This window comes from Octodon degus, unplaced genomic scaffold (assembly GCF_000260255.1).
Source record: "Octodon degus isolate 3935 unplaced genomic scaffold, OctDeg1.0 scaffold00039, whole genome shotgun sequence".
NCBI lineage: Eukaryota > Metazoa > Chordata > Mammalia > Rodentia > Octodontidae > Octodon > Octodon degus.
The window spans coordinates 334,389-360,676 of NW_004524615.1; the positions used below are offsets into that span (position 1 = coordinate 334,389).

The following is a 26,288-nucleotide window of genomic DNA, read 5'->3' on the forward strand; positions in this document are numbered from 1 at the left end:
CCCCCCCCCCCCCCGCCCACATTCCTGGCCCTGCCGTCAAGGCCTGGCCCTTATAATCGCTTTGTCCCTGCCTCCCCTGGGTTTCTCTTATCTTGCTTCCCTCTGATGGTGCTGCTGTCCCACTGGCTGGCTTCCTGGAGCCCTGCTGGCCTTCCTGTCCTGAGCCCCAGGGGTCTGCCCAGCTCCTCACAGACAGCCTTCTACTAAAACCTTTTAGGCCAGGACTCCAGTGCCAGACAGGGTTTCTTCACTTCGCTTTGAGGGGATCCTGATTAAGAGGCTGCCCTCCCAGAACAGCCCAGGCCCAGCTCCTAGAAAGGGGGTCATTCCATTAGGGACACGAGTGTGGTGTGCCCTCGGGGCTGAGCTTCTGCACTGCCTCTTCCTCTAATCTGACCATATCTTGCTCTCTTCTCGTCCCTCACAACCCACCTTGTCACCTGCCCTAGGTGTGGTGACCTCTCTTCCTCTCTCCACTGATGGCAGTGAATTCTCTGGTAGAATTTTTGGGGTGCTGCTAATTTTATTTTATTTTTTTTATTTTTTTAAACATTTATTTATTTATTGTGTGTGTGTGTGTGTGTGTGTGTGTGTGGCCAGCTCAGCCCACCAGGGGGCGAGGCTGGCTGGCATGTGGGGCTGGGGGATCGAACCGTGGTCCCTGTGCTTTGCCAAGCTTGTTCCATGTAGGTGCTTTAGACCACTGAGCCATCTCGCCAGCCCCTGCTGCTAATTTTAAAAGCAGGGGGCTCAGCTGATCTTGTAGAACCCTTGTCCACCCTTCCAGGACTCTCAGCATGGCTTAAAGAGAACCATCTCCCACACAGATGAAGCCCCTGATTCCCTACTTGGGACCACTGCTCTATTGGGCAGGGCTCAGGTATTGAGGACCTAAATAGGGTCCCAGCAGGAGGAGGGAGGGACCCTCAGAGACATGCAGAGAAGAGATGTATAGGCTGAGATATCCCCTGGCTTGACAACTGCCCCCAACACATCCATACACATGTACACACACACATACACATTCATGCGCACAGAGATACACATAAACAGAACACAGAGATGTACATATGTGCACGGACATGCACTGACACACACGTCCAGCCACATAGGTGCTTTCACACACACTCTTCTCCCCAGCATCCTGCCCCAGGACTCCTCCTGGTACTCAAGACTGCACTGCTGGCTGCAGTCTGCATGGCTGTCTTCTCTTCAGGGCTATCTCACACTGGCCAGAGATCAGCTCCTGGGCGAGGGCCTGCAGTGGGCTGCCCATTGGGCCCCTAGCCCTTCCTTGGGTAGAGCCTGCCGACAGTCACGCCAGGCCCTGGCACCACAGCCCCAGCACCAGGCCCTCAGTACCATCTGCAGAACAGCAGCAAAACTCCAGGCTCCATGGGACACAGGCCCAAGCCAGACCACATCAACAGAAGCTGCAAATGTATGCAGGAAGCTTGCAATCCATCTCTAGAGTCCAGGACAGGCCCAAGGGCAGGGCCAGGCTGGGACTACAGGACATTGGATTGTCTACCCTGGGCCCCTACTCGAGGCCTCAGACCTGGGCCTGGCTCTCTGCCAGCTTTCAGGTTGGAACAGGGACAGTTTCAGTAGTATGCAGTTGCCGTCGTGGGGTTCAGGGCTCAGCGCTGGGACTACTGCACACCACCCTGCACCCATTTTGTCCCAGTGACTTTGCTGTAAAGGGCATGTGTGCACTTTCAGGCTTTGAGATTGTTTTTAAGCAGTGAAAAGTCAGGAGCTTTGGCTGTTTCTCCCTCCGCATATAGCACGGTCAGCTTTGGTGGAGGCCCAGAAGGCAAGCCTGATTCTGAAGAGAGCACATCGTGTGCCTGGCATCCTCAGGGTCTGCTGTGTTGGCTTGGACTGCATCTGAAGTGCCAGGCAACACCGCTGTCTCTCCAGTGCCCACAGCAACGACACTCACTTTCACTTCCGCCCCGCACCTGCCATAGACTAGACTCCTCAAAGTACTGCTGCCCAGGTGCCATGGCAACGAAGACCCTGCACCTCTGCCCACATCTGGCTGACCACCTCTGCAAGGGTCCTCCCTGAAGACATTCTGTCCTGTTCACACAGGACCCAGGCCTTGTGGGCTGTGGGCTTCACAACAGCCACCATTTTCCTCCTTGCTGTGCCGTGTGCACAGACTGCTGACTGTGGAACTGCATCACCGACGGGGGCTGGCCCCCACAGCCTCAGGGTCTGTGTGAGGACCTGTTCCCTGCCACCTTTTGCTCCTCCATGTGCCCTACCTCAGGGAAGCTGTCAGGAGGGGGATCAGGAGCCACACCGGTCCCGTAGCATCCCATGGACACAGGATCATGCTCCAGTCACAGTGGCATGCATGCAGCAGCCAACCACAAGCCTGGTGACCAGAGGGGCTCTGGGGAGCCCACCCTGCCTGCTCACTTCCAGCCTCCTGGTATGAAACCAAGCACCTTCCCATCCCTCCAGCACTACAGCAGGCAACAGCCCTGGTGCCACGCTGTCTCTGCTTCCATTGTGTTCCCCAGACCAGCTGGACCTTCCATCTGGTGTAGCAAAGTGTGACCATGACCGAACTAGAGCCTGGCCCCTACGTGGGCCTTTGAGTCACCTGCGTGCTACGACCCTTCCAGGGAAATCATCTACCTCTGAGCACCTGTGTCAGAATCCCAGAGCCATCCCAGGATCCCTCAGGCATGTGACTCATTGAGGAGCTGGGAGCTGCACAAGGGCCAACATCGTGTCTGTCTCTATGTCGCGTGCAGAGCACCACCTACAGTCTATGCTTCCTCCACGGAGGCTGCAGTCTGTTCAGGGTCAGTCCACCTCTGCTCTGAGGCACTCAGGCCCCAGAGCCACCTCGTGTCCTGCAGCACTGGAGCCTCCTGAGGGGATGTTGGTCTCCATGAAGCCCAAGAAAGCTGGGAGTCCAAGCATGACCTCTGCCTCTCCTCATCAGCATTTGATGTTGCTGTTTTGTGTGACAACAAAATGTTACTTTCTTTTCCAAAGATGCACAAAGACAGACCTATGACCTGGGATGGCTGTGGCCCAGTGCCTCTGTGGTAAGGCTGTGTCTGGAGGTTGCTGGTGACCATGGCGTCCTCAGTCCATGCTCTTTCCCTCTGTGCTGGGTAGCTCTGGCCATTTCAGTCAGTGCTGCAACTCCTCCCTGCTGCATGCCGTGGGCTGTGGCTGAGATGGTCCTCAGCATGGCAGTCGTCTTGGCCATAGTCACAGCTATCTCCACCTTGCTGGGCATCTCAGCCTCGATAGCCACATGGCCGCCTTCTCTGCAAGTCACTCTCTGGCCCCACCATACGGCCACATGCTGAGGCAGATGACCACACTGGTGTCACAAGCTGCTTTGAGGTAGTAACATCACCAGACTTCTTGTCATCATAGGGCCCAGACTCTCTTACAGTGCTGGGCTCAAATGTCTGTAAGGGACCTCGAGGCAAGGGTCAATAGGACTGTGTCAGGCCTTTGAGTGCTGTGACCTCCGCCTCCAAGGCAGGGAGCCCAGGAGAGTCAGGTTCGCTGTCTTGCTCCTCTCCCCCACCTCTCTCTGCCACACCAAAGGCCTCAAAATCCCCAACCCATATGCTTGTATCCAGGGCCCCTCTTGCCATCAGACTCTGGGAGGCAGCCTGATCCCCTCATCAGGAACCACAGGCTGACCAGAGGGCTTGCCTCCGGCTGGCGCTTGGCAGTGCCCAGTAGTGGCAGGTGCCTCCCTAGCTCCCAGTGACAAGGCCGGGATGCCTGGTGATGGCTGTGGAGCAGCACACAAAGTCCCTCATCTGCTTGTGCTGAGGACGAGCTGCGTGCCACTCCTGGTTACCGGGGTGAAGCCTGGAGCCATGAGACCACATCTATTCCACTAACACTGTGGGAAGTCTGGGTCATGAAATGTTTATGACAAAGATCGAATTTGGAATTCAGGAAGGGAAGGGACATAATTTTCACAAACAATAATGACTTTTTAGAAAACAGCATTGTCCTTAATACAAGTGGGGTATTTTTGCAGATGTATGATGGGTTCATTCACATTTCTTAGCTGTTCTGTCCCAAACAACATTATTGAACTTGCGGACTTTCTCAGAACTCCTCAGCAGGTGGCCAATGGACCAAAGCCCTTCAGACTCCTCCCAACACCTGCTTGCTGAGTCCAGAAATCTCTATGCGTGGCTATCACTTCACTTTGCATTGACCGTGATTCTGTTTGCACTATTGTCAGATTCAGCCAGTGGAGCATTTTGGACATAGAAACTAGAACAGTTTAGATGAAGAAGAAGTTTATTTCTTTTTCATGCAAAAGGCAAGTAGCAGACATGGGAGGCTGTTGCTGGTAGAGACCATACTCAACCCACATTCCCAGGAACAGCTGCAGGGCCTGCATCCTCGGGGCCTCCTCACATGCAGGACAAGATGCAGAAGCACCAGCCATCACATGTGCTGTCTACCCAAGGCTTGCCTCCACCCGGTCATCTCTGCTTATTTTATGGCAGTGGCTAGAACTCAACCTCTTGGCGCTGTGTGTCCAGCTTGAGATCAAATCTGAGTTCTGTAACTGCGGATGAAACAGAATCAAGATATGGGAATCAGGGAGGTGTTAGAGCAGAGGTGTTTTGTGAGGACAGGTCCTGGGTGTCCTTGTACTATGTGAGTTCTTGTCCCCCAGCTGCACCCACATCCTCCCTGCGATACCTCCTAGCCTAGCTTCTGCCCCTCGATGCCCAGGCCAGTGTTAGGCTGGAGGTTACATGTGCTTGGATGGCCTTGGTTCCCTGGCAGAGTGGACGGACTTGCCCAGGGACACTGGCCCACCTCATTGAAGACCCAGGGATGTGGGGTGTTGCAGCTGGCAAGGAGCCACCACTGGTCACCACAGCAGTGGAGAGGGTGAGCAGGCTACCTCTCAGTGATTCTGCTCCAAGGCTGATTCTAGTCTCCCATCGCTGTCACCATCCCCATTGTCCCTCTGGCACAGGCCCTGTCATAGTCAGCAGGTACCTAGACGTATGAGGGTCACAGCTGCCAGAACCAGACTATGCCCAGCCTGTCGAGGCATGAGCAGAGCCCAGAACCCTGTGTCCACCACACACAACCAAATCAAGCTGCCCTCAAAGGCAGGGACTTCCCCACATCACCTCTCTTGCCAGGCATCACAGAGCCACAGTCTTTGCCTGTCCATGAGGGTGGGCACTAGGGTGTTGGTTAGGGCTGGCATCCAAGTTCTGTAGGGTGCAGTGCAAGGTGCTCAGAGTGTGAACGTGGAGGTGGCTGGGAAGAGGATCCTGAGGGTGTGGCCCAGCTGGGCAGGAGTCCCCTGGGTGGGCCTGTACTTCCTGCCCTGTAGTGCAGCTTGTCAGGAACTCGGCCACAGCCAAGGCCAGTAAGGCAGGCTTCCTCTGCAATTCCTTTTGGAAGTTGGTTTACTGGCGAGACATCACACACTCAGAAGATCCATTCTTTAGCTGTTTCCCATGGGAAATATCTTAAATAGTTTTCATGCTAATAAGCAAAGTCACTGAGCCCCAGCACTGTGGCTGCCTTGCCAAGTGACGAAAGGGCTTTTGGAAAGCCAGCTTAGGGTGTTACTGACAGGAGTGAACTAGTGGACCTCCTAATACACTGCTTGCAAGGCGCCTCATCACAGGCAATGCAGGGCCGTGACACCTGTGAGCCAGAGTGCTGCCCGAGGCGGGTACAGAGCCACGCTGATATTTGCTGAGCTTGGGGAGAGCCTCCCTAGAGCTGTTATGGGCAAAGGTGGATGGGGCCCTGCAGCCTCAAGCTTCTCCGGGGGTGAATGGGCTTAGTTCCGGGCTCATCCCTGCTGGGCAGGGATGCTGAGCCCAGGCTGGAGCCAACTTGGAGAGGAAGGGCTCAGGAAGCTCCGGAGATAGCCCCACCACATCCCGGAGCCTACCGTTGGCTGTGAGTCAGCATGCAGGGGTCTTGTTTATAGCTCCCTGAGGGCCCAGGCAGTTCAGGGCCCTTGGATATGGCTGTGCTTCCACCTTGATCAAAAATTATGATGTGTGTTTAAAGAAAAGTATATTACAGTAAAGAGAGATGATCAAATGTATGGTATGTGTTTACATAAACATTTCAGGAGGTAAAAGATACACTTCCTCCAGTCCTCCTGAGAATCCTCCTCTCACTTTGAACATACCTGAATCTCCTTCTCGCCACCCTCTGCAGAAGCTCTAGAGTCCTATTTCCTGACTGTCTATACTAAGGTGATAAAAAATTCAATGAATGCTGCCATTGAACGCTACTCAGTGGAAAGGCAACTCATAGAACATGATGCTGTTGGGCCACGGAGATAGCTCAGCAATCTAAGCACCTGTCTAGGCAAGTGCAAGGACCTGGGTTTGAGCTCTGGTACCAGTGTGTCAGCCCAGCTCCAGGTGCACTGAGCCAGCCACCAAGACCAGTTTCAGCACTGGGGAGGCTGAAACAGGAGGATCACTATGAGTCTGCGCTGCATAGTGAGACCTTGTGCCAAATACACAAAATTAGAAAGAAAAAAAAAATGACCGTGTCCGCATCCACCTTCTTCACCAGATCCAGACAGTGTGACTTCTAGCTTTACCCTAGAGTCAAAATGACGAGGAAGGAAAAATATTGTGAATCAATTTCGAGCACCGTGGTAGCCATGACAGCGCATCTAAAGCCACTCAGGAAAGCGGGCTCCAGAGCCACTGCAAGAAGCGGCCAGGACGATGGGAGGAGGGTGTGCCAAGCGGGGGAGGGCCTCGAGGAGGACAGATGTCAATGTGCTATTTACTTTTTTTGTTGTTTTAGAGAAGGGTCTGCAGGGTGTTCAGGGTCTCACTACTAGATCAGACTTGCAGTGATCTGCCTGTTTGCAGCCTCCGAAAAACTGGGATTACAGGCGCACACCACCACATCCAGTCTCAATTACCATCTCAGTGCGCCCCAGGGGCAGGGCCAGCATGGCAGGCCCAGGGATTGAACCCCAGGCCATCTACTGAGCTATTTGGTTGTCCCTATGTACTGTTATAATTATATTTTAATTTAAACATTCATCACCCTACATAAATCAGTTGCATATAGCAAATTCTGTAAAAACACCACAGCTTCCACATCCACCTTATTCACTAGATCTGGCTCTCCTCAAACTCATATTGACCATGTAAGGTTGGCACTGAACCGACTAAGAATGCCAAGGCAGGTGTGTGCCCAGGGGACTGGCAGTGCAAGTGAGAGTGCTTCAGGGTCTGTGGCACTGTGTGAATATTTGGGCACCTTCACCATGGCCATTCCCACAGATCAGCATTTTTCCAGGATAGTGACAGACACCTTTCTCTCAGAAAAGTGCACAGCCCTCTGAGATATATTGCTTTATTTTTGCTTTTATTTAGGGATTCACTCTCTTTCCCCAGGGTTCCCAGACACATCATTCGCACATGGCACCCGGCAGCCAAGCACAAAACAGGGTCACGATCTGGTGGTTTCTGAGCCCTGAGAGTCCCACACACAGGCGCGGCTGACCAAGGGGAGACTGGCATATCCCTTCTATTCATATGCCTTCTTGCACGCACAGATCTCATTATGAGAACTACTGCACACAATCGTGACTTGCACTACTAGCCATGAGTAGAATAGCACCCACCTTCTGGCAAGTTGAGATTAGGAATTTACTTCCTAGCTCTTCGCTGTGCTCCTCCTTCATTGCTTGAATTCTTGGCTTCATACCTGTCCTAAACCCTTCATTTCAGATCCAAAGCCGCTCTTGCAGTGGTAGCCCCTGCACGTCCTCCCCACCTCCAGGGTTTGCCAAGCTCCTAGGTCTTGCTACTCTTTGCTGTCAGTTTGCCATATGTTGAAGAATGGAGAGGGGCGTGGAGATTTGCAGCTGAGTCCCAGGACCCCGGACTGCTTCTCCCAGGGGCCCTGGCCAACACCAGCTTGCTCCAACCTTGGCAGGCATCAGGGTCTGTCCTAGTTACCTTGTCTGCAGCTGCTGAACTCCCTAGTGAACTCAGCAGCCCCACACCTCCCTGCTGCTGTCTTGTGAGTAGAGGTGCAGGCCCAGCCAGGGGAAGGGACCAGGCGCTATTCAGGAAGCCATGAGTGTGCAGGAGGGTGGTGCCTCTGACTGTCTTCAAGGACAAGAGACCCAGCAGGAGCCTTCCCTGGTCTCCCAGCTCTGCCTGCCATCATAAAAGAGCAAATGGCACAGCCACCAGGCTCCTGGGCTTCCTTGTGAGACTCGGCATGGCTGAAAGGCCTCCTAAGGGTGAGTGGTGGTACCAGCAGAGCTGTGTGAGAGTGCAGGACAGCACCCACAGGTGTCGCAAGGCTGCTGTCCTGTTCCTGCCACTGCTGTGGCCACTCTGTCCACCAGCAGTGGCCCTGGGGCCTGAGCCTGTGGCAAGGCCCCAAGGAAGTCACCCACCTCTGTTTGTAGGACTGAGTGACCATGCAGGCACAGTTGGCACTTCCCCAGATGGAGCCTCCACCTCACCCATGAGTCTGCTGCCAGCAGCAAGTGCCGATCAGGCCACTGTCGGTGCTCACAGACACAGCGGTGTCTCAGCAGTTCTCACTCTCCTGGGGATGCCACCACCCCACACTGGACAGCCTCTGAGTAGCCCTAGTTGGCACCACTTATTGCAGAAAGCAGTCAGATGGGCACATCACACTGCAGAGGCCAGACAGCCTGTTACTCGTGCCCACACCCACAGCCCTTCCCGGCTGGCAAAGCACTCGGGACCTGCTATCCCTGGTGCCTGCTCCCCAGTCTGACTCTGTTCCCCTGGATTTGAGTAACCAGTGCCTGACTGCATTGTCCGTGAACCTCAGACTGTGCCCTAATAGCTCCTTTCTCTCTCCCCCACAGGAATATTTCTACCCAAGATATCAAGGTGAGTCTCAATCACTGCTTTTCCTGTTTGTCACAAAGGCATAGCTTGAAATACCAGCTCCATGCAGGTGACTTTGCCACCAGGGCATCCCAGAGGGAAGATGCAGCTTTGGGACTGTGCAGATCCAAGCTCCCAGAGCAAGGGCACAAACCTCTTTTTTATATTTTATACACATAGTTTTATTCTTGTGATGGCTGAACTTTGATTCAAGGCCATGGTTTGCAATCCTCTTTTCTGATTTGATGCCAAACTCCACCCACTGTTTGGAAATACAGTGATTTTGTGTCCTCAAACTCAGGAGACCATCATAGCAACCTTAAGACTCTGCACTTCTGAAATTATTGAGGACCCCAAAGAGCTGTGTTCTTGTCCGTATTTATTGGCCTTGGCTGTGTTCATTAAGACTGAGAACATTCAGAAATGTCTGTATTGGCTTGAAGATGCACAAACACTTGGCTACTGGAGTGGGAATCAGTGACTGGAAAACTTCACACGCACCAGTGCCTCAGTCTTTCAAGGCAGTGGCTCTGACCCATGTGTGCCTGGAAGAGGCTATGTGTTACAACTGAGAACCACTTGTGCAACCAGCAATGTTTTAAAGTCTTATGTGTGTTTCACTCGGAGGAGAGATGCACTCCTGGCCTTCCCAACTTTGCAAAGGGCATGGAGGAAAAGCTGTTGGGCCCACTTCCTCCCAGAGGCTTCTGCTTGGTGCCTACACCTGGCCCTGGGAAGACCAGGTGGCCTTGTCCCTAGATAGTCTGGCTTTGGGTCTCGAGAACAAGTATGAGGCCAGCCCCATGACATACTCTCTGTTCACAACATCCCTCCACCTGTCGACAATGGAAGTGACCCTGAGGACCTCCGCTGTACCCCTTAGACAAATTTCCAGGACACACCGACCTGGTCCCGTGGGGCCTACTGTCCAGCCATGTCTAGCAGGTCCAATGGGGGCTCTTGGTGACATGTGGACCTCAGGTGCAGCATGGTGTGCCCTGACAAGCCACTGACCCCACCAACTCACTCCCCTGTGAATGGATGAGCACTGGCGTCTGGCTGCAGAGCTCTTCTTGAGACAAGGGTTGTCACCACTGAGCTCTCTGAGCTAATGAGAACCACGCTGCTGGTGCTTCAGGATTGTGGCATCTAGCCAGGTGGAGTCACATTTTCAGCATCTTTCACCTGTAGCCTGGTCCCTGATGCCTTATCATCCCCCGATGATCATGCTGTCCTATTATTATTATTATTTTAAATTTTGCTGTGCAGTTCAGGCTGGCTTTGAACTGTGTACTCAGACTAGCTTTGAATATGTGACAAGCCTCCTGCCCCAGCCTCCTGGATGTGAGGATCATAGGTGTGCACCATCACGCCTGGCTCACACTGTACAATTCTCTCTTGTAGAATGTGTCAAGAAGTATGGATCTCAATACATCAAACACCCAGACTTCGTCACATGCGTCCAAAGTAAGTGTGTTCCTTACCTTGTTGGAAGCACAACATGCTGGGGTGTGCAAGGGTCAGAGTGCACCTGTGGTACATAAGCTGTGACACAGAAGTGTGTCCCCACCTGTTATCTAGCTGAGGCTTCCCTGGACCCTCTGAGTCCTGCTTCCCACAGTGCAACTGGGGTCTCTGCCACCAAGTTCCCCAGCTCTCCTGCTTGCTTCTTCTGTGCTTCACATACACTTCCCATCAGACTCAGGGCTGTGTTCAACCCACCCTGCAACCACCTTCTAGGTTAGTCCCATTCTACCGTAGCTAACTGGACAGTCGCCCCAGACCCCTGCTGCCCTGACCCCTAGAGTACCCCAGGATAAGTTCACAAGGGTCAGGTAAAGCCTGCATCATTCCTCGCCCTGAGAGATTGGTTTTACTCTTCTAACCCCTGTTCCCATTTCCACTTGGAAAAGCTGTCAGGCCCCCGGTGCACAGACAGCCTGTCACCTGCCACTCATGGCTTCCTCCCTGAAGGGTGACAGCAGCAGGGTTCCTCCTGAAGAGAGGAGGGTGACCAACAATGCCTCGCTTTACTTGATCTGGGCTGTGTGGACAGTGGTTGACTGAGTACTCTTCGGACTTCTGGTCTGGAGTCTCCACAGGCCTCAGGGTCAACCTGAGAGCTGGGCCTGTGCTTTGGTGAGAGACCTTAGGGATACTCTTGCACACTGGGAAGGAGACAGGGTGTCTCAGTTACTCTTCTCTCGTTGCTGGGACAGATACCCAACACCCAAAATGAAGGGAGGAAAGCTTTATTTAGCTCACAGTTAGTGGAGGTTTCAGTCCATGCTTGGCTGGCTCCAAGGCAGAGTGGCATATGGCGATACTGAGCAGCCATTCATAGGCAAAGAGCAAGAGCACAGGCAAGAAGTAGCTGCACCGGCAGCCAGCTGGCCTCTCTCCCTCCTTACATCATCTTGCAGATTACCTGCCTCTGGGTGGGTGCAGCACCCACTCCCACAATCACGAATCACAAACTCCAGAAATGGCCCCACAACTGCATAAGGTTTTGGGGGAACACCTATACACAAACCATAACAGGGAAACTTCTAGGACCAAGACACTTCCTATCTGTGGTGACACAGTTCTGTGACTCAGGACACTGGCTGTGGTATGAAGCCAGTCAACACCGTGTGCTGTGACAGAAACCAGGCTGGCCTGCAGGATCTGCCCTAAGGCCCGAGGCAAGCCTCCACCAGGCCAGCTACAGAGCTCAGCCACTCCAAGGATAGAGGGTGGGGTTCTGACTTCCTCCCACTGGGCCTGCCTGCCTCTGCTTGCTCAGCAGCTGTGAAAAAGGCTTCTTGGAGCCCTGGACATGATGACAGATCTTTCTGCCAAATGCCCCACCTCTGGTGCTGAAGCTCATGTGTAGAGCTTTCCTGCCCACCAGAAGTATCTTGGCGGCGCAGGCTGAAGCTTCATTAGCTCTCTGCCCTGCCCACCTCACCTATGAGCCTCACCCCAAGGTGCTGGGTGTGGGGTGGTTCCTAATGGATCCAAGACTAGGTCTTCCAGCTTGAGCCTTGTCCAGTGCATGGCCAGCTTTGAGTGGTGGCTAGATGGAGTGGGCACCAGACTGTGCGGGGAAGACAAAGGACCCTGGTTTTCCTAGAAATTGGATTGTGCAAGGCTGCTCCAGGGAGGTCCCTGGGCTGCTCCCTGCAGCTGCTGCTCCTTTCTGATGGCTCTGGGTTTTCCTGGGCTAGCTCCAGCACCTGGCCTGACTCAGGGGGGAGAGTTTACCCGATGTCCCCATCAGAGGCAGTGTAGGGTCTTCAGGAGAAGCTCAGAGTGATTTTCTCCTATGTCCTTCAATTCAGACCTGCCTGACCAATGCACCCCAAATCCATGTGACAAGCAGGGGACCCAGGTCTGCCAGGACCTCATGGGTAACTACTTCTGCCTGTGCAGAGCTGGTTGGGAAGGCCGGCACTGTGACAGAGGTAAGGCCGAAGCCTGTACACCCAACCCTGCCCACCTCTCCCTTCTGCCCTGTGCAGGGTCCCTGGGAGGCCAGCCTGCTCCAGTACCCAGTACCCTGGCCTTCAGTACCCCCCGAGGCCATGTCTCTCCCCATACTGCCCTGGGTGCTGCTGCCCTGGGATGGCCTGGAGCTGCAGGGCCCAGAGGGGCTGGGGCTGTGGCCACTGGGAACAGAGCTGCAGTGGTGGAGCCCTGCTGAGTAACCACCCACACCCCCCCGGACTCCTGTGCACCAAACCCTGGGAAAGGCATTTGCTTTGGCAATGCCTGCATCCAGGGCTGTCCTGGCATCTGGGATTGGACTGTGTGGGTTGGCCTGGGCCCCTGCATGGGGGGCACTTTTGGGCCTCCACCCACTCCTGTATGCATGTGGGGACCCTGGAACTGGCCTGTGCTGTTTCTGCCACCAGCAGCTGGGTCTTTGCCCACCACTGAGCCTCCTCTAATGCCCAGCCCACATGCTTGGGGATGAGCGCCTCATGTCCCTCACCCCATCTCTGTGCCCAGATGTGGACGAGTGTGGCCAGCAGAATGGAGGCTGTGGCCAGGTCTGCCTCAACACCCCAGGCAGCTTCCACTGTGCCTGCCACAGTGGCTATGCACTCAGCCAGGACGACAGCCAGACCTGCCAAGGTGAGGCCTGGCCAGGGTGCCCTGCATCTCCTCTCCTTTCCCTCCTCTCTCTTTTCCTCCTTTTTGGTTTGAGAGGAGGTTCTTCTGGGAACCTCATAGCCCAGAAGTGCAGCCCACCAGAATTCCCAGATTTGAGGTGCCAGGACCCCTGAGGATGCTGTGTTTGCTAGCCCTTCCCGGCCCCTCTAGCCCACAGTGATGAAGACATTGAAGCTCCTGCCCCACACTGGGTCCAGGGCTTCTCTGGCCCTGCCAGCCCCAGTGGCCACTGCCGCTGTCCCAGTCCACCTAATGCCAGCCTGCTGGCTCTTCTCCCAGACATAGATGAGTGTGCAGAGGCAGAGGCCTGCGGAGAGGCTCGCTGCCAGAACCTGCCGGGCTCCTACACCTGCCTCTGTGACGAGGGCTTCAAATACAGCACCCAGGCCGAGGCCTGCCAAGGTATGCTTGGGCCCCATGACCTCCTCCACCAGCCACTGCTGCCAGCCCCAGATTCTAGTAGCTACCCCAGCCCACACAGGACGCCCCAGTGAGGAGGCTCTGCGCCGAGCCCCACACCAGGCCCAGGTGCTGTTTCTGCCACCACGCCCACATAACCAGTGCACATATGCCCTCACACATGAACGCACACACACACACACACATAAATGCAGACACTGCACACATGCTCTCACACGAGCACATGTGTATGCAGACACAATATACACATAATGTACACACATGCACACAAACCTAGTTGTGCACACAGTGTGGACATGCATGCACACACACCCATGCACATGTGCACACACACGTGTGCACACACACAGGCCTCCATTCCCCAGCCTGTGGTATATACAAAGCTGCTCCAGTCCAGGGAGACCTGCAGTGGGGGTGTGCCAGTCTGTGAGGTAGAGGTGACTCGCAAGTACAGAGTTGAGACTCTGTTCTCTCTACTCCTAGTAGCCATGAGGAGGGGCTAAGCCCTGCTGGAGAGCACATGGGGCCCCAACAGCCAGTGAGGAGCGGGCTTGCAACCTCCCTGCATTCCGATAGGCTCCTGGGGCCCTCTGTCCCTCCCTGTACCTGTGGCACTGGCTTCCACGACAGGATAGCTGGCTACCTGAGGGTGGGCAGGCCAGCTTCCACGGTGTTTGATGGGGAGACATGTACCATGCACACACACATCTCCACTGGCTGCCAGGGCTCTGTGCCCATACCCACAGTGACCTTCTGCCTGCAGATGTGGACGAGTGTGCGCAGGGACGCTGCGAACAAACATGCACCAACACCCCGGGCAGCTACACCTGCCACTGCGATGGCCGAGGGGGCCTCAAGCTGTCCCCTGACATGGGCACCTGTGAGGTGGGTGGCCAGTGCTGTGTACAGTGAACATCACAGCTGGAGCAGGGGTCCTGGGCCACGCAGGGAGGGCTCATGTGGTGGAAGGAAGGACTTGGCTGTGTTGATGGAGCTGCAGTAGCCATGTGGCCTCCTGGCAGCAGCCTGGCAGGGACCCAGGGTGTAAGGCACTCAGAGCAGTATTTCCTGCCTCCACCACTGTGGGCTTGGAGACACAGTGGGCCTCGAGCAGTGCTTATGCCAGGATTTCGGCCTGCTGTGCATCAACCTCCCCTTCAATGGGGCAGTCTCCCAAGGGCGACAGGCCCTGCTACCCCTTGTCTCCCCAACTCTGGTTCTTCCCACACACACCTAAGCAGCAGGGAAAGCAGCCCAGAGCAGGGAGCAGTTCAGCACATCAGCCTCAAGTTTATTGTGTTCTACTCGTTTCACAATATTCCTCGTGATTATTTTTGTCCTGCACTCCCCTGTGTCAGACGTATTTCATAACTAAAGAGCAAAAGTCATGGAGGACTTGGTGGAGCCAGGCTCCAGTGGTAAGGGCTGGGACGGTGATGGCTGGGCCCTGGCTCTTGGCCTGGCGGTGCGGTGTGCAGAGGCCCTGCTGCTCTGGGGTTCTGGGGTGGGTCAGACTTCCTGTCCTGTAGCCACAGTGCAGCTTGCATGACGCGTCCCTGTCCCCCACAGGACATCTTGCCCTGTGTGCCCTTCAGTGTAGCCAAGAGTATGAAGTCCTTGTACCTGGGCCGCATGTTCAGTGGTGCCCCAGTGATCCGGCTGCGCTTCAAGAGGCTGCAGCCCACCAGGTGAGCCTGGGTCCACGAGCTGCATGCCAAGTCCACATCTGAGGGTCTGGAGGTGTGTGGGCTGAGGGCTCCTGAGCCTGCTGGTGCCTGCTGCGCCATATGGGGCTGTCTCAGCGTTCACCCCCACATCATCCCGATTTGTCTCCTGTTCTGGACAGACTAGTGGCTGAGTTTGACTTCCGGACCTTTGACCCTGAAGGCATCTTATTCTTTGCTGGAGGCCACTTGGACAGCACCTGGGTGGTCCTGGGCCTGCGGGCAGGCCGGCTGGAACTACAGCTACGCTACAATGGCGTTGGCCGTGTCACCAGCAGTGGGCCAGTCATCAACCACGGCCTGTGGCAGACGGTGAGAGCGTCTGGGGCCTTGCCAGTTGCTGAATGGCAGCCATAGCCTGGGCCAGATGCTGTCCCCATAGGTGGTACCCTGGGGCTGGGAATGGAGCTAGGATGCTGCTCACTGCAGGTACCCGGGGCTGAGCACATCTCCTAAGGAAGGGTTCAGAGGGTCAACCACAGGGCAGGGACTGAGGCCAGTGCTGCGCAGCACCTACAGCACGCAGGTGCCCCAGGTAGGTCTGGCCCAACTCAGCACAGAACCCGGCACAGACTCCGGCTGCCTGTATCCGGGAGATCCCAGGCCAGATCACCCATGGAGGTCGGGGCCCCCACCCCATGCTGTCGTGAGTGAGACGGCCTGCATGCCACAGCTGGCTTAGGAAGAGAAACAGAAAGACAAGCTTTTTCCTTGGAACTGAGGGCCAGACAGGAGCTCCACCCGGCCTGTCAGAAGCCACCCACCTGCCAAGTCAGGTCTGCCCCACCTCAGCTCGGAGCCCAGTCCCAGAGAAGGGCATTCACTGCACAGCAGAGGCAGCCACCAGGCCCAGGGAGAGGGCCAGGGGTGGGCACTCTGCACAGCTCCGGGAAGTGAGCTCCTCGGGGCCTCGCAGGGTCCACCCAGCCTGGCCCTTTCCTGTGTCCCTGCTGGCAGCACCATGGTCTGGCCCAGTTCAGCCCTGAAGTGTGTTTGCACCTTGGCCAGCAGGGAGGCTGATGTCTGCTGGATGATGAGGATGATATCTGGTGTGCAAATCTCAGAGTTGCTACATGGAAAGTTTCAGAGGAATGTATTTGCTCATTCAACCCACAGCCCAGGCCAGGCACTGCCTCTACTGGTAGAGACTCAGAAATGAAAATGCTTGTGCCTTCAGCCACGCATGGCTCCAGAGGAGCGAGGGGGGGCATCAGGCCTGCCCAAGCAGGGCAGCTCATGGTGGAGTCAAGGAGTGCACGAAGGCTCCGGGCTGAGCATGCACAAAGAAAGCTGGCACTGTGAGGGGCATTCGGGTTGCAAAGAGGTTGTGCAAGCCACTGAGGTACAAGGCTGGGCACATGCACAAACAGAGTCCGAGTGTGAGCTGCTGCTTGGGCCCAGGACGATGCAGGAGTTTGGGTTTCTTCTGAGCTAGAGTCAGTGAAGGTTCTGCTCTTGAAGATCCACACCCGGATGTGGATGGCAACAGACCCGGTGATCTGCATTTTCCCCTGGTAGTCAGCCCTGCTGTCTCTGCTGGAAGACAGGCTCACCAACCACTCTGCATGCTCAGTCCCTAGGGACAGCCACAGGATAGAGCAGGTCTCACCCCAGGGAAGGCCATGGTCTGCACACCTTGCTGCCTGGGCTCCCTTGGAGGAAAGGGCTTCTAGGAGATCAGGGAGGAGCTGCTCTGAGAAACCATCACCCGAATACTAGCTCTGGTCCACAAGGCACCAGAGGAGTGGCTCCAGGTGTGGTGGTTCTCCCCATCCTGGCCTGCTCTGGGCACTGAGCCTTAGGTTTGTGGTCTTGGTTCTTCTAGGCTGACACCTTCCCAGGTCCCTAGGCCCTGAGCACTTGGAGGGTGAGAGGTTTTGGAGTGGCGCTGAGGTGGCCCGGTATGGAGGAGGGCTGGGTGGAAATGGAGAAGGGAGTGAGTGGAGGGAGTAGCTACCACAGAGAACTTGCTGGGTGAGTTGAAAATGGGGTGAGGAAAGCAGAGGGCTGAGGACTGGTGCACGAGCACTGGGCCAAGGGCAGAACTGCGGGAATCACCCATGGCAGTAACTGTGCCCCTCCCAGGCAGCATGGCTCCCAGCGTCCACAGCCACATGTCAGCCTGGAGCTGGCCAGGGGCACCAGTGTGACAACCCCAGGAGAGTCACAAAGAAAAGATGTAATCCTGGACCTCAGGCTCTGTATGTAACATTGCAATTCCTTCAATGAGGTGCTCACCACTGGAGGAGAGAAAGCACTCCCAGAGCTACTGTGTGGAGGCCAGAGAACAACACCTGGCCCCATGCCAGACAGAGGCCTGACCATCATGAAGTAGAGCTATTAGGGAATGAAGCAAAGGGGTCTTGCACACCGAAGAACATGCCACTTTGCTTGGGGTTGGAACCAAGGCAACCAAGATCTGCCCAGGGATGATAGCTCAGCGATGAAGCCACAAGGATTTATCACGGTGGTGGTGCCAATAGAGGACACACAGGGCCATAGCTGGCTGCCCCCTCACCTAGCCATGTACTGTAGCTCCAGGAATGTGCATCAGTATCATGATTCTGGGGCAGACCAGATAGCTCAGTGGATTAAAACGCCTGCGGGTTTGACCCCTGGAGTGCCATGCTGGCCCTGCTCTGGGGCACGCCGAGACGTCGAATGAGACTGGGTGTGGTGGCATGCACCTATAATTCCAGCACTTGGGAGGCTAAAAACAGGAGGATCACTACCAGTCTGATCTGTGTAGTAAGACCTTGTCCTAAAACTACAAAAGAAGAAAAAAATCATGATTCTTTTCCAAGAACTTTTCCACATCCGTGTGAACCAGGGCTCAGCATGGAGGTGGTTCCAGGGTGCTTACCAACTGTGGCTCAGGATTGTTGGGTCAGAGTCCACCCTGAGGGCTGCAGTAGCTCATGGGGCCACACAGCCATCCCAGTACAGGGATTCGACTGTACCCAGGTGTAAGGTTGAGACGAGGAGGCCATCTTGCCCATGCATTTGCTTTATTGAAAGACAGGCAGGGCAGGTCCACTGCAGTGGGCCTGGGGGACTCTACCACACAGGTCAGCACACCACTTCTAAAACCAGGAGAGTAACACTGACCTTCTTGTGGAAGGCTCTGTGCAGCTCTCTGCCTGGCTGTGCCAGGCAGTCACACTCCATCAGTTGGACCCTCTCTCCACTCAACTCCTGAGCAGCAGCTCAAAGGAACACAAAAGTGGTCTGGACCATCTGCCCAGTGTCATGACCCAGCGGATATGGCCAGGGCCCTTGAGTGGGCCCCTCTTACCCAGGGGAGTGGCCTGGCCCTAGGGTAGGACCCTGAGTAGGAGCATCCCCACTGGTGTCTTCACGGCTGTCTCTTCTTTAGATCTCTGTGGAGGAGCTGGATCGAAACCTAGTGATTAAGGTCAACAAGGATGCTGTGATGAAGATCGCGGTGGCTGGGGACCTGTTCCAGCCGGACCGAGGCCTATACCACCTGAACCTCACTGTGGGGGGTGTTCCCTTCCCAACCAGGAACCTCGTTCAGCCTGTGAGTGCCGTTGTGGGGACGGGGCGGGCGCAGTGTGCGGTGCTGCAGCCCAGCCCACCTCCTCTGCTCTCATCCCAGCTGGGGACAGCTGATTCCCAGGAGAGGGTGGAGGCCCAGGTGGCAAGACAGGGGACACTGTGGTCTCCCCAACTTCCTCTGAGGCTCATTTAAGTTTTTGTGCAGACAGTGAAAACAGTATTTTTTAACTAAAGAGTAATCACCTTTCTGGGTGATCCCCAGAACCCTTTGTGCTGTGGACCCTGCAACACTCCCACAGGGAAATGCCGGAGTGGGCAGGCAGTGTGCCCACTTCCAAGTCCTGCCTTGTGCCCTGTCCCCCACACCACAGCCACCACCTGCCTCCTGTCTCCCAGCCCCTCCACTTGGGACCCCAGTGTCAGCACTGGACAAAGGCTCCATAGCTGGGTCTGCTCCCTGCCACACGGGCAGCAGTGACCAGGGGACACCATGTTCCTGGCCTGACTGAATTCCTTGTCCCCCGCTGAAGCCTGTGTCACCTCTGGCTCACAAAGGCAGAGGAATACAGATGGGCAATGGCCACACACTTGTTCTCCCAGGGGGAAGGGGTATGCTGGGCTGTCCAGAGAGAAGTAGCTCATTAGTGGAGCACACACTGCAGATGGAATTTGCATGACTTCCTGCAGATTTCCATATATCTGACCAAGAGGGCGGCACTTAATAGTTGAGGTGACTCTGGGCATGTGACTCCTCATTCCTGTGGTAGTGGAGTCTTAGCCAGACACCCACTAGGCCTGACCTGTCTCACCTGGAAATACATGTCTTACCTGGGGTGCACCTGTCTTCCCAGATTAACCCTCGCTTGGATGGCTGCATGAGGAGCTGGAGCTGGCTGAACGGAGAAGACAGCACCATCCAGGAAACCGTGAAAGCGAACACAAAGATGCAGTGTCTCTCAGTGACGGAGAAAGGGTCCTTCTTCCCTGGCAGTGGGTTTGCCTTCTGCAGCCTCAGTTACAGTGAGTCTCCCTCCCACCAGGGCACTACCTGGCGGTAGTACAGCCTGCCCATGCTGGCAGCCAGAAGCCCAGAAGGCCAGGCTTTCTGGGGAGGGATAGGCAGATGCCCAGGGTCAGGCAAGACATAGGTGGTGGGAGGCCTCCTGGTTCCTCTGCTCTGAGTCACCTAGGGGGAAAGGTGGAGAGGGGAAGGGCTGGCAGCACAGAGGGTGAGAGGGTCAGTCAGTTGCAAGACAGCTCAGCTGTGTCAGAGCAGACGTGGGTTTCAGCAGGCACCACCCTGCCTCCTGCCTGCAGCCTGACTCCTAAGGAATGAGGGGCTCTAGATGTGGCAGATGGGCTGCTGTGGACACTGCTGACCTCAAACTTCGAGAGCAGGACAGTAGGCAGCACAGGGCAAGGAGGGCAAGTCCAGCCCTCGGGGCCCTCGGGGGTGGGAGAAAGGGCCAGCAGTCTTGGTGCAGCGGTACCAGTGCCTCCACCCAGAGCTTGGTGGTGCCAACATCAGGGTGGCTGGGAGGCTGGGGGCCGAGGACACAACGGTCAAGGACACTTCTTCCCCTTTACAACACACAGCTCGCTTTATTCCCACTTTCCCCATCCACATAGCACAAACTACAAGAACCAGGTGCCGTGGGTGGCCAGGCAGGAGAGAAGAGGTACTGGGTCTGTGGGGGGATGGAGACGGGGGGGTGCCCGCCCAGCACTGGCCACCTGTGGCCCTGTAACTCTTCAGAGCCCAGGTAGAGTAGAAGCACTGGAACCACAAGGGCGAAGTTTCCTCCAGCTGCGGCAGGGCATCAGATCCATTCTGCACTGGAGCATGCCGCATGCAGGGGTGCCCATGACACGTGTCATCAGCTATGTCCTGCACACCTACATGTGTGTTGCATATGAGTGACCATCAGCTAGTGCGGACCTGGACTCACAAAGACAGTGTCCGCAGCTGGAGAGGGTCATAAGCCAGAGCACACTGGTGTGCCTTACTGCCCTTCCCTGGACATGGGGCTGTTGGAGGATGCAGGTTCCAGTGTATGCGCAGCTTCCCTTGCCTCCTGCAGGCTGCCATCCCTCACTGTCCTTTGCTGTCCCTCGCCGTCCCTCTGTGGTGTCATCTGCCACCAACTCTCACCTTCCTGCCATCTGAATGGCCTCATAATGTGCGGCTTTCATTGCAGCACGGACATCTCTGGACACAGGGACAGGAGGAACCTGGGGAGTGGAGGTTGTGGCTCGGATCCGCCCTGCAGCTGACACAGGAGTACTGCTAGCGCTGGTAGGCAGCAACCACACGGTGGCCCTGTCTGTGGCCCTGGTCGACTACCACTCCACAAAGAAGCTCAAGAAGCAGGTAGGGCCTGCCCCCGCAGCCCAGCTTCTCCCCGCCCCTGGCCCTCACACCCTGGGCCTACACGCCACCTCACTCCTGCCTCCAGCTGTAGGATCGCAGTTGATACACAGGGGCTAAGAACTAACCCCCAGGGACATGGAGCTTTGGCCTGCACAGCCAGAAGCACACTCAGGACAGTGGAGGCTGGCACCACTCAGAGTAAGGCTGGGGGGGCCAGGGAGATGGCTCAATAGAATAAGTGCTTGCCTGGCAAACACAAGGGCCTGAGTTCAATCCCTGGTTCTGAAAAAAAAAAAAAAAAAAAACAGAGTAAGGCTGGGGTTCTCAGAGTCACATGTAGGACTTGGCCTGTGCTTCTGTGGCTGATTTTGAACACTCATGGGAAGCAGGCTCAGTCTGCTCCAGGACCCCTCACCAGGGGCTGCCAGGCCCAGTCTCTACTCTCCTGCCACTGCCAGCTCTGGCCAGTGGCTTTGCTGTACTGTCCCCTCCACCACCCCTAGTCCACACACACGAAACCCAGGTCCCAGAACGGGGAGTGGTCACCGAGTATCCAGACCCTCTCTCCAATAGCACCACCAGCAAGGACAGGTATGCTCTGGGGATAGCACAGGCTAGGACAGAGGACAGGACATGGTAGCCAGCCTACTGTGGTTGGCCTTGGCTGTGACCCCAACCAATGCTCAATTCCCCTAAGGTCCCCCTCTCCCTGACCTCAATGTCCCTGGCCTCTCAGGGCCCCAGGCCCCTTCTCCTTGACTCCTGTCCTTGATGTCCTCCCAGCTGGTGGTCCTGGCAGTGGAGAACATTGCCCTGGCCCTGATGGAGATCAAGGTGTGTGACGGTCAGGAGCACGTGGTCACTGTGTCCCTGAAGGAGGACAAGGCCAGCCTGGAGGTGGATGGCACCAAGGGTCAGAGCGAACTGAGTGCTGCCCAGCTGCAGGAGCGGCTGACCATGCTGGGGACACACCTGCAGGGCCCGGTGCTCACCTTCATTGGAGGACTGCCAGGTAAGGTACCACAGTATCTGGGCCAGGTACCCAGCCCTGCTGGACATCACCATTGCTGGCAGCAGGAAGTGACTGCCAACCCATCTTGTGTTCAGCGGGGAGGACTGGGCAGACCCAGGTTGGGACTGGTGCCACCCCAGCTGCAGCCCCAAGCCAAAGGTGCGGTAGTGGGAGACTGAGTCCCTGCCAGGTTCCTGCTGCACACACAGCAGGCCCAGAACAGATAGATGCTACATAGTTCCACCCCAGGGCTTGAAGAAGGGTAAGAGCTGGGCCCATGGCCTGGGTGATGCCTGAGGGCGTGAGGTAACACGCAGGCTGGCTGAGTGTTCCCTGGACTGGGCTGCCAGAGCAGAAGGCCACTGTGCCAGTGACGTGGCAGCGGGGAAGGGAGCAGAGAGGGCAGGCCCTGCCAAAGGTGGGTAGGCGATGCCAAGGGTGGGCACAAGGCTGTAAGTCAGGCTCCCTGAGCCTGGTGCTGCCTCTGATGCACTATTTGTCGGCCCTGCCCAGATGTGCCTGTGACCTCAGCCCCAGTCACTGCCTTCTACCATGGCTGCATGACACTGAAGGTTGGCGGGAAGCCCCTAGACCTGGATGAGGCCACATACAAACACAGTGACATCACCACGCACTCCTGTCCACCCATGGAGCATACTACACCCTAGACCTACTGCAGGGACATCCCAGGGTCTCCCACCTGACCATCCAGGCAGCAGGCACACCCCTGCACCAAGAAGCTGGCGGCACTAGCAAGCTGTTCTCCTGGAGACCCCACGCTGCAATGCAGTTGTAAATAATGTCAGCATTGAGGCTGCCTGTGGCCGCAGGGCGACCAAGCTCTGGAGGTGGCAGCTTGAAGCAGAATGGACTGAGGAAATAGTTCTCTATTATTTTTATTACTGCGCACTTCTCACTCTAAAATATGGAGAATAAAATGTTTAGAGAAACCTTTTTAACCCTGTGTTTGCATTCTCTGCTCTGTGAGATTGTTGAGCCTGCTGGGGAGGCCACCCTTCCCCCACCTGGACAGGTCTCGGGCCCTGCCTCAACTGCCCCAAGCCCTGCTCCCTGCTTCTCACCAGGTTTCTCCCAATGCCTCCCTGAGGGTCCAGGCAGGGGCCTAGATAGCACCACATTGAGTGGGGACCTGGCTTGACATGTGGTGTCCCTGCCATGAACCCGACTTGCAGAGGCCAGCGTGCCCAGGCTCCTGGCCTCCCAGGAGAAGCCCTAGGCTGTGGGACTCCTCCTTGCAAAATATGAAAACCCTACCTCTGCTGTAGATTTGCACAGAGCTGACACAAGAACTGCATGCCCCCTGCTGGTGGCTCTGTCTTTAAGCCTGTTTCCTCTGCACAGTGCCCTTTGACCCAGGAGTCTGTGAGCTGGGCCAGCAACACCAAGGTTGCCCTGGAGGACAGGGATGAGGCTTGGAGTGGCTGCCTGATTTTACTTGGTTCCTGAGGGAACCTGGGACGAGGTTAACAGCTCCAGGCCGAATCCATATCTGTTCAGGGAATTCCATCTGGGGACAGCAGCATCCACAGGCTCTGGAGAGGATTCAGGGGGTGCGTCGGTCAAGACAGAAGTTCTGCTCTGTAAATGCCAAGCCCCTGTTGCATCCTGGACCCAGCCCAGCAGATCCTGGTATTGGCACAGGGCAGAGTCTGCTGGGTCCCTTACCTCACACAGGGCTCTAGGTGGCAGTGGCTGACCCAGCTGCAGCTCAGGTGGGGGCTGGAACTGTGAGGATCAGAGCTAGGTCCCAGGCAGGGTCACGCCTGCTCAGGTCACTGAGCAGATGCCTTACGCACCAGGATACAGGAGAAAGAGACAGACGCTCTGTCCTGCAGGGCCTCAGGACACGATGGTCTCATGCAGCCTCAGGCTCCCACAGTCAGGGAAGAGCAGTGATCCAGTCCTGTGCTGTACACCTCCTACTCCATGCTTTCTCCTTTAAGGCAGCTCCGGAATTCTAGAATGTTCTGGGATGTTCTCAGGATCCTCCTGCAGCCAAGGGCAAGAGGCCACAGGGGAGAAGGGCAAACACAGCTAGGGCTGAGGCAGGACTGGACTGAACTGGCTGGACCCAGGATAAACCGCCAGAACCCACAGCTGCCTTGGAGGGGGTAAATTCATGAGCGGACGGCCCTGGGGCCTGAGAGGCTCCGCACCTCCATCCTTGGACTGTTTTTTCAGATGTGGGCACAAGGCCCATTCTATTGCCTGCCAAACCCAGCAAACATACAAGGGGCCAAACAGTGCAGTGAGGTCCTTCAACTGGCCAGGCCCCAAGCTCCCAACCACCCTGAGGTCCACAAAGAGCCTGTGAGACTCGATGTCTCCTGCTATGGACAGGAAGGAGCAACAGTGCTGACTGCACTGTGTAGTGGGAGGAGAAAAGGGGCTGACTGTGTGCTGTGGAGGAAGAGGAACAGAGGGAGGGCAAGGGGGTGACTCTGTGCTGGGGAGGAGGACTGGAAGGGCTTCCTGAGCTGTCACCTGGATTACAGCCCCGGCTAGGCAGGTGGATGCGTGGTGCCGAGATGCTGGAGGACTGGGGACCCTATGGACAGCAGGACTGCTTTTTAGGAAAGCCCGGCCCACTGCATCATGCGGCTCTGATAGGGTCAGCACCATGTGAAGGCTGCTGTGTGGCCTTGGGGACAGGCTGGCTCCCAGGCCTGCAATTCAGCTTCCCTGCTCTGAAAGACCCTGGGACCCACTGTTGGAGGCCATAAGTGAACCCCAATGTGCCTGGACTTGGGGACCCCAAACACAAACCTTGGTCCCATTCAAGCTGAGACAGGGAGGAAGCTCTGCTGCTCTGGAAAAGAAGCTATCATTCATTGTTTTTGATTTATTACACAGAACAAGTGTCCTACACCTGGCCCACGCCTCTGCCCCAGGTACCTCAAAGCAGCACGGGGACCTCCAGCTCAGTCCGAGCTCCTTGAACTTCACCCTACTGAGAGAATAGCTTCTCCGGCCCCTGCCAACACCTTTATGCAGAGCTCATGGCTGGCACCACAGCCACGCTCATTCAGGATCCCACAAGAGAGCTGCCATCCAGAGGGTGCCCACTGGCACTCAGGCCTGACCCCGAGCAGGTGCCATGTGGGGCCTACAGCCCTGAAAGTTCCATGGAAGAGTTCAATCACTGCCCAAGGACATAAAACAGACACAGGAGTACCAAAACCACACTCCTGCACAATCTGAAGTCCCCATAGGTGTGGGGACTTAGATCAGCAGAACCAGCGGGACTTTGAGCAAGACACACAGGTGGCCGCCAAAGGCCAGCTCTGGAATTGGTCACCACACAGCAGCAACGCTGCTCATGGTTGCGTGGGCTTGAGACAAAGGCAGTTGGGAAGCTTGTGGCGCCAGCGGTTGGCACAGGCAAGGACGGAGTGGGCTAGGGGCTCAACCTAGAGTGCTGGGGGCTAGTGCTGGACGCCTTGACCCGCTGTGAGACATCAGCTGTGCTCTGACTCCCCGGCTCCATGAGAACACCTTGCCTGGACAGGCCTAGATACCCACATGCAGGGGACACAGACTGGCCCCTGAGGGTCACTGAAGGGTCGGCCCAGGTTGTGGCACACTGCTTTTCACCTGTGCAACCTGTGCCAGCTCCAAGGACATGAACAGGTAAAAGGTGATGGTGACATCTGCCCTTCCCAGCGGCTCCCTGGCTCTTCCAGCACCTGACAGATTCCTGGCATGTGCCTCGCCATCTGGCTGTCTTCACACTTCCCTGTTTCTCCTAATGCTCCAGCCAGGCTTCTCCTGTGGAAAAGCTCAGGTCGCAGAGAGGGGCTGAGCCCCAGAGAGGCTGGCCAGCACACCCTCCATTCCAACACGTGAGGGCCAGTGTGGACACAGGAATGAGGACGTGGGCCCTGAGAGGAGAGCCTTGGGACTGTCAGCCGAAGGACTGCCACGCCCAGGAGCTGGGGGCAGCAAGACAGCCAGAGCACAGCAGATGGCTGGGCTGACAGGGGACACAGTGGAGGAGCTCCAGCTCCTGAGTGTTATGTGGTATCAGTGGGAACAGGGCTTTGGCTCAGCCAAAGGAAACATTTTTTGCAAAGTTTGCTAATTTCCAAGACTTGGACAAAGACAGTCAGTAACTCGGTGAACTGGCCACTGATCATGCAACCTGAAAGCCTAAACTG

General features: G+C 56.1%; 1 protein-coding gene across 2 annotated transcripts in view; it reads left to right on the plus strand.

Annotated features, from left to right (window-relative positions):
• Gas6 (growth arrest specific 6) overlaps positions 1-23,069 on the plus strand; it is a 26,959-nt gene extending 3,890 nt beyond the window's left edge. The window contains exons 3-15 of one of the 2 annotated variants that reach the window (XM_004631149.2): positions 8,885-8,909; positions 10,311-10,373; positions 12,230-12,352; positions 12,900-13,025; positions 13,344-13,466; positions 14,248-14,369; positions 15,054-15,172; positions 15,331-15,520; positions 18,585-18,749; positions 19,579-19,747; positions 20,926-21,098; positions 21,882-22,110; positions 22,624-23,069. In XM_004631149.2, coding sequence (XP_004631206.1) covers positions 8,885-8,909; positions 10,311-10,373; positions 12,230-12,352; positions 12,900-13,025; positions 13,344-13,466; positions 14,248-14,369; positions 15,054-15,172; positions 15,331-15,520; positions 18,585-18,749; positions 19,579-19,747; positions 20,926-21,098; positions 21,882-22,110; positions 22,624-22,778 — 1,782 coding nt within the window. In that variant the 3' untranslated portion in view covers positions 22,779-23,069. The remainder of the gene's footprint in view (positions 1-8,884; positions 8,910-10,310; positions 10,374-12,229; positions 12,353-12,899; positions 13,026-13,343; positions 13,467-14,247; positions 14,370-15,053; positions 15,173-15,330; positions 15,521-18,584; positions 18,750-19,578; positions 19,748-20,925; positions 21,099-21,881; positions 22,111-22,623) is intronic. The other variant, XM_023715235.1, reaches the window with a different exon arrangement.
• Positions 23,070-26,288: the final 3,219 nt, after the last annotated feature.